Source organism: Pan troglodytes, chromosome 19 (genome assembly GCF_028858775.2).
Source record: "Pan troglodytes isolate AG18354 chromosome 19, NHGRI_mPanTro3-v2.0_pri, whole genome shotgun sequence".
NCBI lineage: Eukaryota > Metazoa > Chordata > Mammalia > Primates > Hominidae > Pan > Pan troglodytes.
Genome location: NC_072417.2, coordinates 80,140,000 through 80,153,678, shown reverse-complemented (window position 1 = coordinate 80,153,678; position 13,679 = coordinate 80,140,000). Strand labels below are relative to the sequence as shown.

General features: G+C 39.3%; 1 protein-coding gene across 32 annotated transcripts in view; it reads left to right on the top strand.

Moving 5' to 3' along the window:
- HELZ (helicase with zinc finger) overlaps window positions 1-13,679 on the top strand; it is a 167,437-nt gene that overhangs the window by 71,904 nt on the left and 81,854 nt on the right. For 18 of the 32 annotated variants that reach the window (XM_054670615.2, XM_063799209.1, XM_063799219.1 and 15 more), the window contains 3 exons: window positions 6,359-6,692; window positions 7,546-7,676; window positions 13,094-13,273. In XM_054670615.2, coding sequence (XP_054526590.1) covers window positions 6,359-6,692; window positions 7,546-7,676; window positions 13,094-13,273 — 645 coding nt within the window. Of the gene's footprint in view, window positions 1-1,070; window positions 1,152-6,358; window positions 6,693-7,545; window positions 7,677-13,093; window positions 13,274-13,679 lie in introns of all 32 variants that reach the window. The other 14 variants (XM_063799200.1, XM_063799211.1, XM_063799215.1 and 11 more) reach the window with 1 other exon arrangement.

The window sequence follows — 13,679 nt, the reverse complement described above, 5'->3', positions numbered from 1 at the left end:
GAAAATGCTTTTCTTTTGAGATTTGTTTGTTTTACTTCTCTTATCCTCAGTCACATGTTGGTGTGTATTCAATAATGATTCTACTTTGAAGTGAAATCTGTTTGATTTTAAGAGATACATTTTCAAAGGAAATGTGCTTTAGCTGAAGCTATTGTGTCCATTAAACTGTGCATGCCTCATTGGGTCATTGTGCCTGGCTTCTCAGTGCTAACAGCTGGCATGACAGGCCTAGTGTGGGGTGCACATTTCATCGTTAAATGGGTGCTGCTTCTGTTGGTGACAGGCCTAGTGTGGGGTGCACATTTCATCGTTAGATGGGTGTGGGGTGCACATTTCATCGTTAGATGGGTGTGGGGTGCACATTTCATCGTTAGATGGGTGCTGCTTCTGTTGGTGACAGGCCTAGTGTGGGGTGCACATTTCATCGTTAGATGGGTGTGGGGTGCACATTTCATCATTAGATGGGTGCTGCTTCTATTGGTGACACCTCAGTTCTGTCGCTCTGCTTTAGTAAACTCAGGGATTGTTTTATTACTTTGTTAGATTTTTATTGTTCATATAGTCAGAAATCACATGAAATGAAAACTATAGGTTTGAAATTTTTTGAAAGTTGCACTCAAGAGATGGAATTGTTACTAAGGTTGATAGAGCCATATTTCTCATTAGTATGGAAGTATCTTTTTCAATCTATTGAGTGTTCAGTTGGCTGTAATTCTGCCATTCCCTAAAAGGTTAGGGATTATGTAAACTTTAAGGATGATTTTAAAATGTAGCATGCAACAATGGAAAGATGGTTTTTCTTCTTATTAAGAAATATCTTTCTTAATTGTAGGATATATTTTCTAGTTTAGGTATTTCTGAGTTACTAAATTTCAAAAAGTACATATTTTAATATTTAAGATTACTAACATAATTTTAGTTTTAGCCTGTTAATCTTTTATACAAATTAATTATTAGTATAGCTATAACCTTTACTAGAAAGTCTATAATGTCTGCATCTTGAACATGTGATGAATTTTCTGTGGGAAAAGCTGCATTTCTTAGGACTTTTATTTTATTTTATTTCTTAGCACTTCTGGTGCCTCCACCTCAAGAATTTTGTTGCAAGACACAACCAATGTCACAAGAGGATTCTCTTGTTGCTCTAAACTGTGAGATTAACTTTTCATGCCTGCTAAATTGTGATCAAGTGTTTTGGGATGGTGATTCTCAAATAGACATGAGTGAAACTTTAATATATGGCCTAAGGCCTGGGCGCAGTGGCTCACACCTATAATCTTAGCACTTCGGGAGGCCCAGGTGGGCAGGTCTTTTGAGCCCAGGAGTTTGAGACCAGCCTCGGCAACATGGCGAGACCCCATCTCTACAAAAATTAGCTGGGCATGATGGTGTGCACCCGTGGTCCCTGCTACTCAGGAGGCTGAGGTGGGAGGATCGCTTGAGCTCAGGAGGTCAAGGCTGCAGTGAGCCAAGATTGTGCTACTGCACTCCAGCCTGGGTGACAGTGAGACCCTGTCTCAAAAAACAAAACAAAACAAAAAACTATTAAAAAATATATATGGCCTAAGATAGTTGAGAAATACATGACACGATTTCAAGAATATGTTAGGAAATATAAAGTGGCTAAAGTGGGAATATGGTGCTTGGGAAAAAATCAGATTATTAGAAAAACATAAAATTAATTCAATGAACAAAATTTATGGAATATTGAAGGTGTTAGGTTCTATGCTAGTCAATGCTGATTTCTAAGGCAAGCAAAATATGTTTCCTTGTCCCCCAAAAGTTTGTAATCCAGTAGTGGAGGCAGACTCATAAATACAGGGTTATAATAAAATGTGCTCAGCACTGCACTGGAGGAATGCACAAGGGCCCCATGGAAGAGGCAGTTTCTCACCTTAGTGGAGAAAAGGAGGGTAGTCAAGGAGGGGCTCAAATCTGCTTTCTCGAGCAGATGGAATGTAAGTTGAACTTTGAAAAACAGGTAAGATTTGTCAGGTTTAGAAGTAAGACAAGGCTGGACGTGGTGGCTCACACCTGTAGTCCCAGCACTTTGGGAGGCCGAGGTGGGTGGACCACCTGAGTTCAGAAGTTCAAGACCAGCCTGGCAAACATGGTGAAACCCTGTCTCTGCTAAAAATACAAAAAATTAGCCTGGTGTGGTGGTGGGCACCTGTAAATCCCAGCTACTCGGGAGGCTGAAGCAGGAGAATCGCTTGAACCCAGGAGGTGGAGGTTGCAGTGAGCCAAGATGGGGCCATTGAACTCCAGCTGGGGCATCAAGAGTGAAATTCTGTCTCAAAAAAAAAAAAAAAAAAAGGAGGAGGACAAAAGTATTTGGTTAAAGGAAACAGGATGTGAGCATAAGAGCATAGAGTTTTGGGGAGCTGCCAGTTGATTATTATAGTTGCAATGGAGGGTGCTTGTGTGGTGGGGACAGGGTAAATGAGAGAGAAACTCTGTCCTGAGAGCTATAGAAAGCTACTTACCAGATTTGCATTTTTCAGAGATCCTCTGATGGGGGTGTGGAGAACAGATTTGAGGCAAGAAGTCATGTTAGAAGTCTATTATAGTAATCCAAGTTAAAAATGTTGGGATGCAGATGAATTAGGAAGGAGGGGAACTAACAGGGCTATGAGGAAGTAACAGGGCATAGTGATTCTGTGATGTGTGAATGAAGGTTGGTGAGAGAGGCAGGGTCAAGGATGACTTGATTTTTGGTTGGCTTGGATACCTACGTGGATGACAGTGCCATTTTCTAAGTTGTTAATACATGGGAAGATTGGGTTGGGTCACACTGGGGAGGTCAGGTAGTCAGTTTTGCATATACTGAGTTTAAAGGGCATATAATCAAAAGTGTCCATTTGACAGTTGGATTTACAGCCCTGAGCTGGGAGATCTGGGAGAGGGTGACCTATCAAGAACTTACAGAGTAGAAGGAAGGCAGGCTGGAGCCTATAGAAAATAGTTGGTGCTTAGATGGGAGATGGAGAGCAGCTAGGAGAGGTAGGAAGAAAACTAGGAGAGTATTACCATACAGAAGTCCTTGGAAGAGGGAGTTCAAAGGTAGAAGACATTGATTGTATAGTGAAAAAAAAAAAAAAAGATAAAACTGAACATCATCTTAGCAAAAAGATTCTTTTTGCTATGATTCTTTGTGAATCAAGAATTTCTTGCACTATAAGTAATCTCCTCCCTCTGAGAAAGTTTTAATGACCCCTAAACTCTGCATATTATATAGGTAGTAAAAGGAAAGTAAAATTTTAACTTCATTTGAGAAAGCATGAAATAAGGGTTCCTGCTCTTTTTTTTTTTTTTTTTTTTTTTTTGAGATGGAGTCTCACTCTGTCACTGAGGCTGGAGTGCGGTGTTGCTATCTCAGGTCATTGCAGCCTCCACGTCCTGGGTTCAAGTGATTCTCCTTCCTCAGCCTCCTTTGTAGCTATGGACTACAGGCCGGGCCATCACGCCCAGGTAATTTTTGTGTTTTTAGTAGAGACAGGGTTTCACCATGTTGGCTAGGCTGGTCTTGAACTCCTGACCTCAAGTGATCTTCCCGCCTCGGCCTCCCAAAGTGCTGGGATTACAGGTGTGAGCCCCCATGCCTGGCCTCCTGTTCTATTTATTTATTTATTTAGTTTAGAGACAGAATCTCTCTCTGTTGCCCAGGCTGGAGTGCAGTGGCGCGATCTCAGCTCACTGCAACCTCCGCCTCATGGGTTCAAGCAATTCTTTTACCTCAGCCTCCCAAGTAGCCGGGATTACAGGCATGTGCCACCACGCCCAGCTAATTTTTGTATTTTTAGTAGAGACGGGGTTTCACCAGGTTGGCCAGAATGGTCACTCCACATAGACTTCAAAGGATGTATTGAACAGTCAGAGGGCCCAGGCGGAGACTTGGTGCAGAGGCAGAGCCACTGTGCAGAGTCCCCACTAGGACAGTGCTTAATGGAGGCCTGGGAGTGGGCTAGATCCTGAGACTCCAGAACTGAAGGGTCAGCATTATGCAGCTCTCGTCTGGGAAAGCTATATAAGACTTTAAATCTGTGAGAGCTTCTTGGGGGACTGAGCCCAGCAAAGCCAAAGAAGCCAGGCTGCCTGAGGCCTTGGGGGCCCAACTGCTGTTCCATTGTGTCAGGATGCGGGATGTGGAAGCAAAGGAGATTATTCTTCAGCTTTAAGACTTAATGTTGTTTTCCCTTTTGGATTTTGGACTTACTTGGAACCACTTATTCCTTTCTTCTTGCCTAGTTTTCCCTTTGGGAATGGGAATGTTTATCCTGTGCTTGTCCCACCATTGTATTTTGGAAGCATGTAACTCATTAATTTCACAGGCACAACTGGAGAGGAATTTGAATCAGGATGAATTGTGCCTTGAGTCTTATCCGTATCTGATTTAGTTCACACTCTGGACTTGGACTTTAGAGTTGATCCTCGAAAGAGTTAAAACTTTTAGGGGCTATTGGGATGGAATGAATGTATTTTGTATGTGAGAAGAACATGCATTTGGAGGCTATGGGCAGAATGCTGTAGTTTGAATGTCCCCTCCAAAACTAATGTTGAAATGTAATTGCCATTGGGACAGTATTAAGAGGTGGGACTCTTAAAAGGTGATTAGGCCATGAGGATTCCACCCTCATCAGTGGATAATGTGATTATACAGGAATGGGCTCCTTATCATGAGAGTGGGCTGTTAGAAGAGTGAATTCAGTCCTCTCTTGCCATTGCTTTTGCTCACACTTTCGTGCCCTTCTGCCTTCCACCATGGGATGATGCAGCCTGAAGACCATCACCATATGCCAGCCCCTTGATCTTAGACTTTCTAGTCTCCAGAGCTGTAAGAAATAAATCTCTGTTCTTTATAAATTACCCAGTCTCAGGTATTCTGTTACAGCAACACAAAACAGACTAAGACAAACCTAAGAAAAAGGAGAAAATGTTGCCACCATTTCTTACCATGTTGTCTTACCTCTTACAGCACCATTTCAGAACAGCAAAGGAGAACTGTTAATTAGTTTACATCTTTCTTTCACTTCATATTTCTCTCTTTTTTTTTTTTTAATTTGGGGACAGAGTCTCACTCTGTTGCCCAGGCTGGAGTGCAGTGGCGTGATAATTGGCTCACTGCAACCTCCACCTCCTGGGTTCAAGTGATTTTCCTGCCTCAGCCTCCCGAGTAGCTCGGATTACAAGTGCCCGCCACCACACCTGGCTAATTTTTGTATTTTTAGTAGATGCAGGGTTTCACCATGTTGGCCAGGCTGGTCTTGAACTGCCAACCTCAGGTGATCTGCCTGCCTCAGCCTCCCATAGTGCTAGGATTACAGGCGTGAGCCACCATGTCCGGCTCCATATTTCTTGACTGTGTAAATTAATCTTGATTCTCTGTGCTGCTTTTACACATACTCTCTCATACTCACGTGCACACATGGAAGTGTGAGGGAGTATACCAACCATTGTCTGATAAGATAGGCCTTAACTTCTCTTGCCATAATTCCTGCAGGAGACCTGCCTCCGTGTAGCCATGAATGAAAATTTATTTTAAATGTTATTTATTAACATTATTGAAAGAGATATTTTATGGCTAGAATCTGCTGGTAAGATCTACTTGGAAAGCAATTGGTTTAAAGTCCATTGTAATTTTCAATGCAATGTGTTTCCTTCTGGTTCCAGGTGATTTTAAAGTCTTTATTGTCCCAGTGGTGTGTTCAGACTTTTATATTAATTAGTATATAATATTTCATGTTACTTAAAAAACAACATTTAGTTTCATTTTAAATACTCAGGTGTTTTTTGAATGTGCATATTCTTCAACACAACTTAGCATGTATCTTTATGTAACTTACATGGGAGTTTATTCACTTAAAAAAAAGTTTTGTTGACCAGGCATGGTGGCTCACATCTGTAATCGCAGCACTTTGGGAGGCAGAGGTGGGTGGATCACCTGAGATCAAGAGCTTGAGACCAGCCTGGCCAACATGTCAAAACTCTGTCTCTACTAAAAATACAAAAATTAGCCGGGCGTGGTGGGCATCTGTAATCCCAGCTACTCGGGAGGCTGAGGCAGGAGAATTCTTGAACCCGGGAGGCAGAAGTTGCAGTGAGCCAAGATCGTGCCACTGTACTCCAGCCTGGGCGATAGAGTGAGACTCCGTCTCAAAAAAACAAAAAAAAAATTTCTTTTTGTTGTTTCCAGCTTGTATTAAAGGCAGAAAAATACAGCTTTTAGCTCAATGAAGTGGAATTGATATAATGGTTTAATTTTTGATATGTTTATGTTTGATTTACTTTGTTTCACTCTTCTAGTTTTTATATATTTTTGATGTAAAATATTCAAACTAGTTTTCTACTTCTGGTTTAGGTTCAACCTTAAAGTGCAATTGCAGATTCTGGCAAGCTTCATGCTCACTGGTGTTTCTGGAGGTGCAAAGTATGCTCAGAATGGACAACTTTTTGGTCGCTTTAAGCTTACTGAAACACTTTCTGAAGATACTTTGGCTGGACGACTGGTGATGACCAAAGTCAATGCTGTTTATTTATTACCAGTCCCTAAACAGAAGTTAGTACAGACCCAGGGAACCAAAGAGAAGGTTTATGAAGCTACTATTGAAGAAAAAACAAAGGAATATATATTTTTAAGGCTATCTAGGGAATGCTGTGAAGAACTTAATCTTCGGCCTGACTGTGACACACAGGTATGTTTGAAGGTTGCAGCTTAACCATAGTGGTCTGTAGCCTCATTATCAGCTCATAGTCTTCCTCTGGTTTAGTTTTTCTTCTGCCGTAAACAAAAGCAAAGCTGACTTTGAAGTCTACAGTGGTGGGTTGAAAATTGCACCTGTAGTAACTCCCAGAGAAAAGTGATGCTTTTAAATATAAGTAACATTTAGAATGTTCCAGTGTTATACAAGGTTGAGCTTTCTGATTAGAGTTTTAAATCAGCAATGGAAGAAAAGATGAAAAGAAACTATGTAAGCTACCTCCTGGGACATCTCTCATCTGCAGTTGTATCTGTTCCTGTTCTATCTTTATGGGGTTTTAGGTGAATTATGTCTTCAGTCTGCCATATTTAACTGGAAGACTAATCTTTTCTCTTTTTAAACATAAAGCTTGGTGAACATTATTTATTAATTGTAAATTGATAGAGTATCAGGGCTAATCATCTCTCATGACTGGATACTTCACATGTTCTGATCTTTTGCAAAAGTATTTTCATGGGAATGGTAGAATAAAGTAGCCTTTAACTAGAGATTAGGTAATTTTAAATATGTCAATTTCTTAATATGTAAAATGATGTTAATAATAGTATATATATATCATTGGTACTATTAAATGAGATAATCCATAGTAAAGTACTTGTTACAGTGCCTGGTTATAAATGAACAAAGCAAATATTATTCATCATAATTATGATTAGACTATGATTATACTTTAAAAGAATCTCTAAACTTACTGTCCCAAACAGATTCCTCCCAAAGTATTCTAGTGAGCTGCCAGCATTGATGTTTGCTTTCATGCAGTTTTGAAAACATTCATTTTGTCTTTCAGGTTGAACTTCAGTTTCAATTAAATCGATTACCCCTCTGTGAAATGCACTATGCACTAGACAGGATCAAGGACAATGGGGTTTTGTTTCCAGACATCAGTATGACTCCCACCATACCATGGAGTCCTAACAGGTACAAAAAGGCGATATCTTATTAAAGGAAGTTAGGTTAATATTAAATTGAGTATCTGTATCAAATAACTCAAGCATACTTTTATAAGAAAGTTTGCCTTTGCTTTTCAGGAGACATTGGTTTAGAAAGGAGAGTAAAAGAACACTTAAAATGAAACATTTGAGGTTCATCATCTATTTACTTTTTCTCAGAGTCTAAATGAATTCTACTGCTTTTCTCAACAGCCTTAATTTGATAGGATGCCGAGCAATTTAGGAATATTTCCAAGTAGAAGTTGAATGGGGAAATTAGGGCCTTTCTAAAGTGGTTCCAGTAGTTAATTTAAAATAATGTTTATTTATTTATTTAGAGTTGGGGTCTTGCTCTGTCATGCAGGCTGAAGTGTAGTGGCATGATCATTGCTCATTACAGCCTTGAACTCCTGGGCTCAAGCAACTCTCCTGCCTCAGCCTCTGAGTAGCTAGGATTATAGACACACGCCACTGTGTCTGGCTGATTAAAAAAATTTTTTTTTGTAGACAAGGTTCTTGCTGTCTTGTCCATGCTGGTCTCGAAATCCTGGCCTCGAAATCCTGGCCTCAAGTGACCTTCCTGCCTTATCTTGCCAGAGTTCTGGGATGTGAGCTACTGCACATGTCCTAATTTAAAATAATTTTTAAAGATAGGAGAGATTTTTAGAAATTATCAAAATGGATGAAGTACGATAGAAGAAACTACTTCAGAAACTGCTCTCCAGTTAATGGTCGTATAAATATTGTTCTGCTTAAATTTTTTTGGGATGTCTTTACATGTAATGAAGAAGGTACTTCCATTTTGTTATAAGCATGGATGACAGTGAGAGCTGTATGCCTGCATCTGTCTTTTCATCTCTTCACTGGGTTTTATGCCCTTAGCACCTGCCCATGCTCAACTCACAACACCTTTGTTTCTTTTTTAATCTCAGTGGCTCTACAAAATAGAAGTTTATTTATCACTGTGTCAATTCAATCATGGTAGGATGGCCCTTTCCAAGACTAATGGAGCCTCTGGGATCTTTAGTAAGTGGTTTCCAGGGTCACCCTGGGTGTTGACGTTCAGCTGGCCGACAGGGGAAGAGTGAGCACAGAGGGTCACGTGGGAAGCTTTTATGGGCCAGGCCTAGGAGTGGTATATATCACTTCCCCTCACATTCCATTTCTTCTGGTCCTAAAAACAGAACAACACGAAATATGCGTTACAACACAAAACCTCAGTCATTTCTCCCTTGTTTTGCTTACTCTTACTGTGCAGTCCCCTCTGTTCTTTTTAGTGCCAAAATTCTTGAGAGGGAATAGTCTGCGTGTTTCCAGTATTCTTTCTTATTCACTCTGTAACCTCTGTTTTCCTCTTGTGTACTATCCTGAAAGTGATTGATGATCTACTAATTGTAAAAATCCAGTGACATCTCCCAGTTCTCTTCGGATTCAGCTCCTCTTCATGCTTCCTTTTCTTTTCATTCTCAGAGCCAGTGCTGCTTTTAGACCCGGACTATTTCAGTAGCTTTCTAGTTGGCCTTTGTCCTGTTGTCTGTGGCCCTGTTTTCTGGCTCATCACAAATATTTCTCCCAGAGTTAGTTTTCTAAAATAATCATGTCATTTCACTGCTCACAAATCTGATGGCTTCTCCTTGATATGTAGATAAAGGGTGAGCAGTCTAAGCCAAAGCGCCTGTGTATGGCCTCGTTGACTGTGCTTTCCAGCAGTATCCTTTCAGATTTCTTCTACTTTTTTCTACTTGACACTCCTTTTCTCCCTCTAAACTCTCATGTTTTAGCAATGTTGAATTACCTTGAAGTTTTTTTAATTTGCCCTGTACTTATTTGCCTCCTTATCTTTATGTTATTCTTTTTAAAAAGTTTTTAATTGTCGTAAAATCCACATAACATAAATGTACCCTCTTTACCATTTTAAGTATACAATTCCATAGTGTTAAATATAGTCACACTGTTGTGCAATCTCCAGAACTTTTTCGTCTTGCCGAACTGATACTATACACCCATCAGACAACTCATTTCCCCCTTCCTGCAGCCTTGCCTCCTCTTTAAGTGATTTTCTGTCTCTCATATAACCTTTGCCCAATGTTAATTCACTGAAGATCTCTCTATCCTTTGAGTCCAGCTCATATGCTCTTTTCCTCAAGCAGATGAACCTGACCCTTCCATGTCAATATTTTAACAACTATTATTGAGTGCCTGACATGCGCTAGGCTCAGTTTTGTGTTTTCAAGCATAATTTCTCTCAGTTTATCAATTCGTGAACATTTCTAGACTGTTTTTCTGGGTAAACTCTGAGCTTTGTACAGGAAGAGACTGCGTCTTAGTTTTCTTTGAATACCAACAGGGTTTTACACATTATTCATATTCGGCACATTTAAGTTCATAAGAATTTCGAGTTTAAAGAAGAAAAGTTTCAATTGTAAGGCCATACCAGTAAGCTTTTAGGCATTTTTCTTGATATGCTCACTTCTGAAAATTATATTGTATATAATGTAGTATATTTAAATACTACTGAATGTAAGTTTTAACTGCAAAAGTAAGCAAACTTTCAAGCAGGAAAAGATTTTTATACCACTGTAATTTAAATAGCAATTAAAAGGTATCTGGGTCTAGGAACATACTGAGAAACTATTAGTTGTGATGGTAATGGGCTCACACCTGTAATCCCAGCACTTTGGGAGGCCGAGGTGGGAGGATTGCTTAAGTTCAGGAGTTAGAGTCCAGCCTCAGCAACATAGTGAGACCCCCATCTCTATACATAAAGAAATAAATAGGCCGGGTGCGGTGGGTCACGCCTGTAATCCCAGCACTTTGGGAGGCTGAGGCGGGTGGATCACGAGGTCAGGAGATCGAGACCATCCTGGCTAACATGGTGAAGCCCCGTCTCTACTAAAAATACAAAAAAAAAAATTAGCCGAGCGTGGTGGCGGGCACCTGTAGTCCCAGCTACTCGGGAGGCTGAGGCAGGAGAATGGTGTGAACCCTGGAGGCAGAGCTTGCAGTGAACCGAGATCGCGCCACTGCACTCCAGCCTGGGCGACAAAGCGAGACTCTGTCTCAAAAAAGAAAAAAAAAGATACTAAGTTGGGTCTCTAAGGATTTGATAAATAAATACAAGTTGTTCCATTCATTGGCTTTCTATAAATGTTCATCATGATATCTGTCTCATTCTTAAGTTCATTAAAGTCCTCAGATTTGAAAGATGAAAGGGTGTTTTAAGAACTTTTTGCTTTGAAAGCGTGTACTAGTCAAGTAATATCTCATTTTTCTGTAATCTCTATAAAATATTGTAGTAACAGAAGCTAACCTTAATTGAGCTTTTGTTGCTCAATTATTTTTCTAAACAGCTTTACATGTATTATCTCACTTGATCTTTAAAATAACTATCTGATGCAAATGTCATTATCTTCATGCACAGATAAAGGAACCATTGGGGGCAGGTATCATAGAATCATAGTGGTCAGGTATAGATTCAAGTAGCAGTTTACTGCACTGATTGTGGCTTTAAAAGGTGGAGTTATCAGCCTAGAGATACGTGGTCCAGGGCTGTGCAGGAGCTCTGCAGGGCCATCAAGGACAGACACCTCACCCTCCTCTACTATGTAGGGCATGTTCATTTTCTTCCTGATGCGTTTTGCCTCATGCAAAATATAAGATGGCTGCTGTAGTTTATTTACTTTTCCTGGTCAGCTGTGGAAGGAAGTGAAGAGCAAGAAGGCCTTTCTTTAGTTTAAAAAAAAAAAAAATTACAATAAGCGAGGCTTTGCTTTTATTTTATTGGGTATAGAAGTCCTTCTCAGGACTTCTTCCTGCATCTAATTGATCAGAACTGGGTCTGTAGCAAAGGAGGCTGGGAGATGGAGCATTAGAGCTGGCTAGGCTCAACAGTAGAGTAAGGCAGGGGAGAAGGCTCCTTGGATGGTTTTAGGGTAACCATTTCATCTAATGCTACATACATTAGATCTGGACTTAGCCATCACCTGAAGCAGTTTTTTCATTTATAGAAGATGGAAAATTGCTGGATACTGGCAGAATTATGAATAAATAAGCCGGTTAATGCTGAGGGACTCTGAAATAAAATGTTTGAGATTTAGCAAATGGCAAATTTCAGAAAAAATATTGGCATGATTACATGGTCAAAGTTTGTTTTCTAAGGTTTTACATTTTTTAAGGAGAATTTCGTTGGTTTGAGATTATATGTCATAATATAACAGTTATATATATATTGTAGAGATGGGGTCTTGCTATGTTGCTCAGGGTGGTCTTGAACTGCTGGTCTCAGATGACGCTCCTACCTTGGCCTCCCAAAATGCTGGGATTATAGGCATGAGCCACCACACCTGGCCAGGTTATAATTTCTTGAAAACTGAAAGCGTTAAGATTTTTCAAAAATAACCACCCTCTGATATAAGTACAATATAGCCTCCCAGAGAGAATTTTCCTGTCTAAACTCTGTCCTCTATTTCAGGGTTATTTTGCAGGCACTTTTATTTTAACTTTTCTAAGAGTTTCTTTACACACCCTTACTATTTTGATTCACATCCCTCTCATTTTTACCATAGTTGTTGTGACGTATAGTATTTTAACGGTAGTTGTGAGAAAGAATGCTGTTGATTCTCCACTCAGTTTGATGTGTTTCAGCATCTGCTGTCCATTTAAATCTTCAAAACTTAGCCAAGTCATAGAAGGGACACTAGTAAGATAGATCTCATTACAGTAGCCATCTGTGCGACTGTGACAGGTGTTCTCTACTTTGACCAATATAATATGTGTATTATTTGTGTGTGTGTGCAAAAATATTAAAAAACATTTCATTTTGTTTGGCTTTTTATGCCTTTTTAAAAAACTTAATATTTTCTACATTAAGATCTTTGTAAAAATTAGTATCTCTTAACCAGGGACATACAGATTTGTTCTTTTCCTCTTGTTTTAAACCTTACCAACAGATCTTTTAAATAATTAGAATTTGAAATTCAGATAGTTTCCCTATTGCATTTCATTTGTTATGCAAAAAAACCTACTACTTCATTAATATCAGTAAAAAGTTTTCTGATGCTTTTTTGTAACAGAGGGAAATTACATTTTTGAAACATTGCGATTTCTACTTAAAGACCTGGCAGCAGCTAGATTCGAAGTATGTGATTTCCTTAGATTAGTTACCAAAATCTTTTTGTACGTAGTGTAGGACAAGATAAAATTAATTTTGATTTACACGTTAAAACACTCTACACTGACTCTGTTGGGTAACTTTATAAAAAGTAGCTTTAGAATAAGCATTTGTTTTTATAGATGCTATGCTATTTCAGTGGTTTTAATGGTTCACTGAAATTCACGATACTCGTGTGTTATGTTCTATTTATTAACGAGATGCATGTGTTTAAAATAAATTTTTATTTTCCATAGACAATGGGATGAACAGTTGGATCCTCGACTAAATGCAAAACAGAAAGAGGCTGTTCTGGCCATTACCACTCCACTTGCAATCCAGCTGCCGCCTGTGCTTATCATCGGACCCTATGGGACAGGCAAAACGTTCACTCTAGCTCAGGCTGTCAAACATATTCTGCAGCAACAGGAGACTAGGTGAGAGGGTGGGAAGCGTGCTCATATTTCCCTGGTAGGATACTACCTCTGTTCTTGTTTTAAATACAAAATGAGGGCTAGCAAGACAGTTTTCATGCAGCTCTTAAACATGAAAAAAAGAGAAAAGGAAAAACCGTAAATCCAAACCCCAGAGCACTAAAAATTTGAATTCTCTTAAAACATACTGTTTTTAGAATTGGTAGTATAGACAGTAAGTTTTAAAATAGTTTTTAAATAGCCATCAGAACAAGTTTGCTATGGAATTGTGGTATCTATTAGAGCCAGAAGACTTGGGTTTAAATATATGTATATATTTTATATGATAGACTTAAAAATAATTTTGGGGTACTTCCTTTTTAACCTAAAGAGTAGTCTAATTTCCTAAAGGTATCACTGAATAATGCTA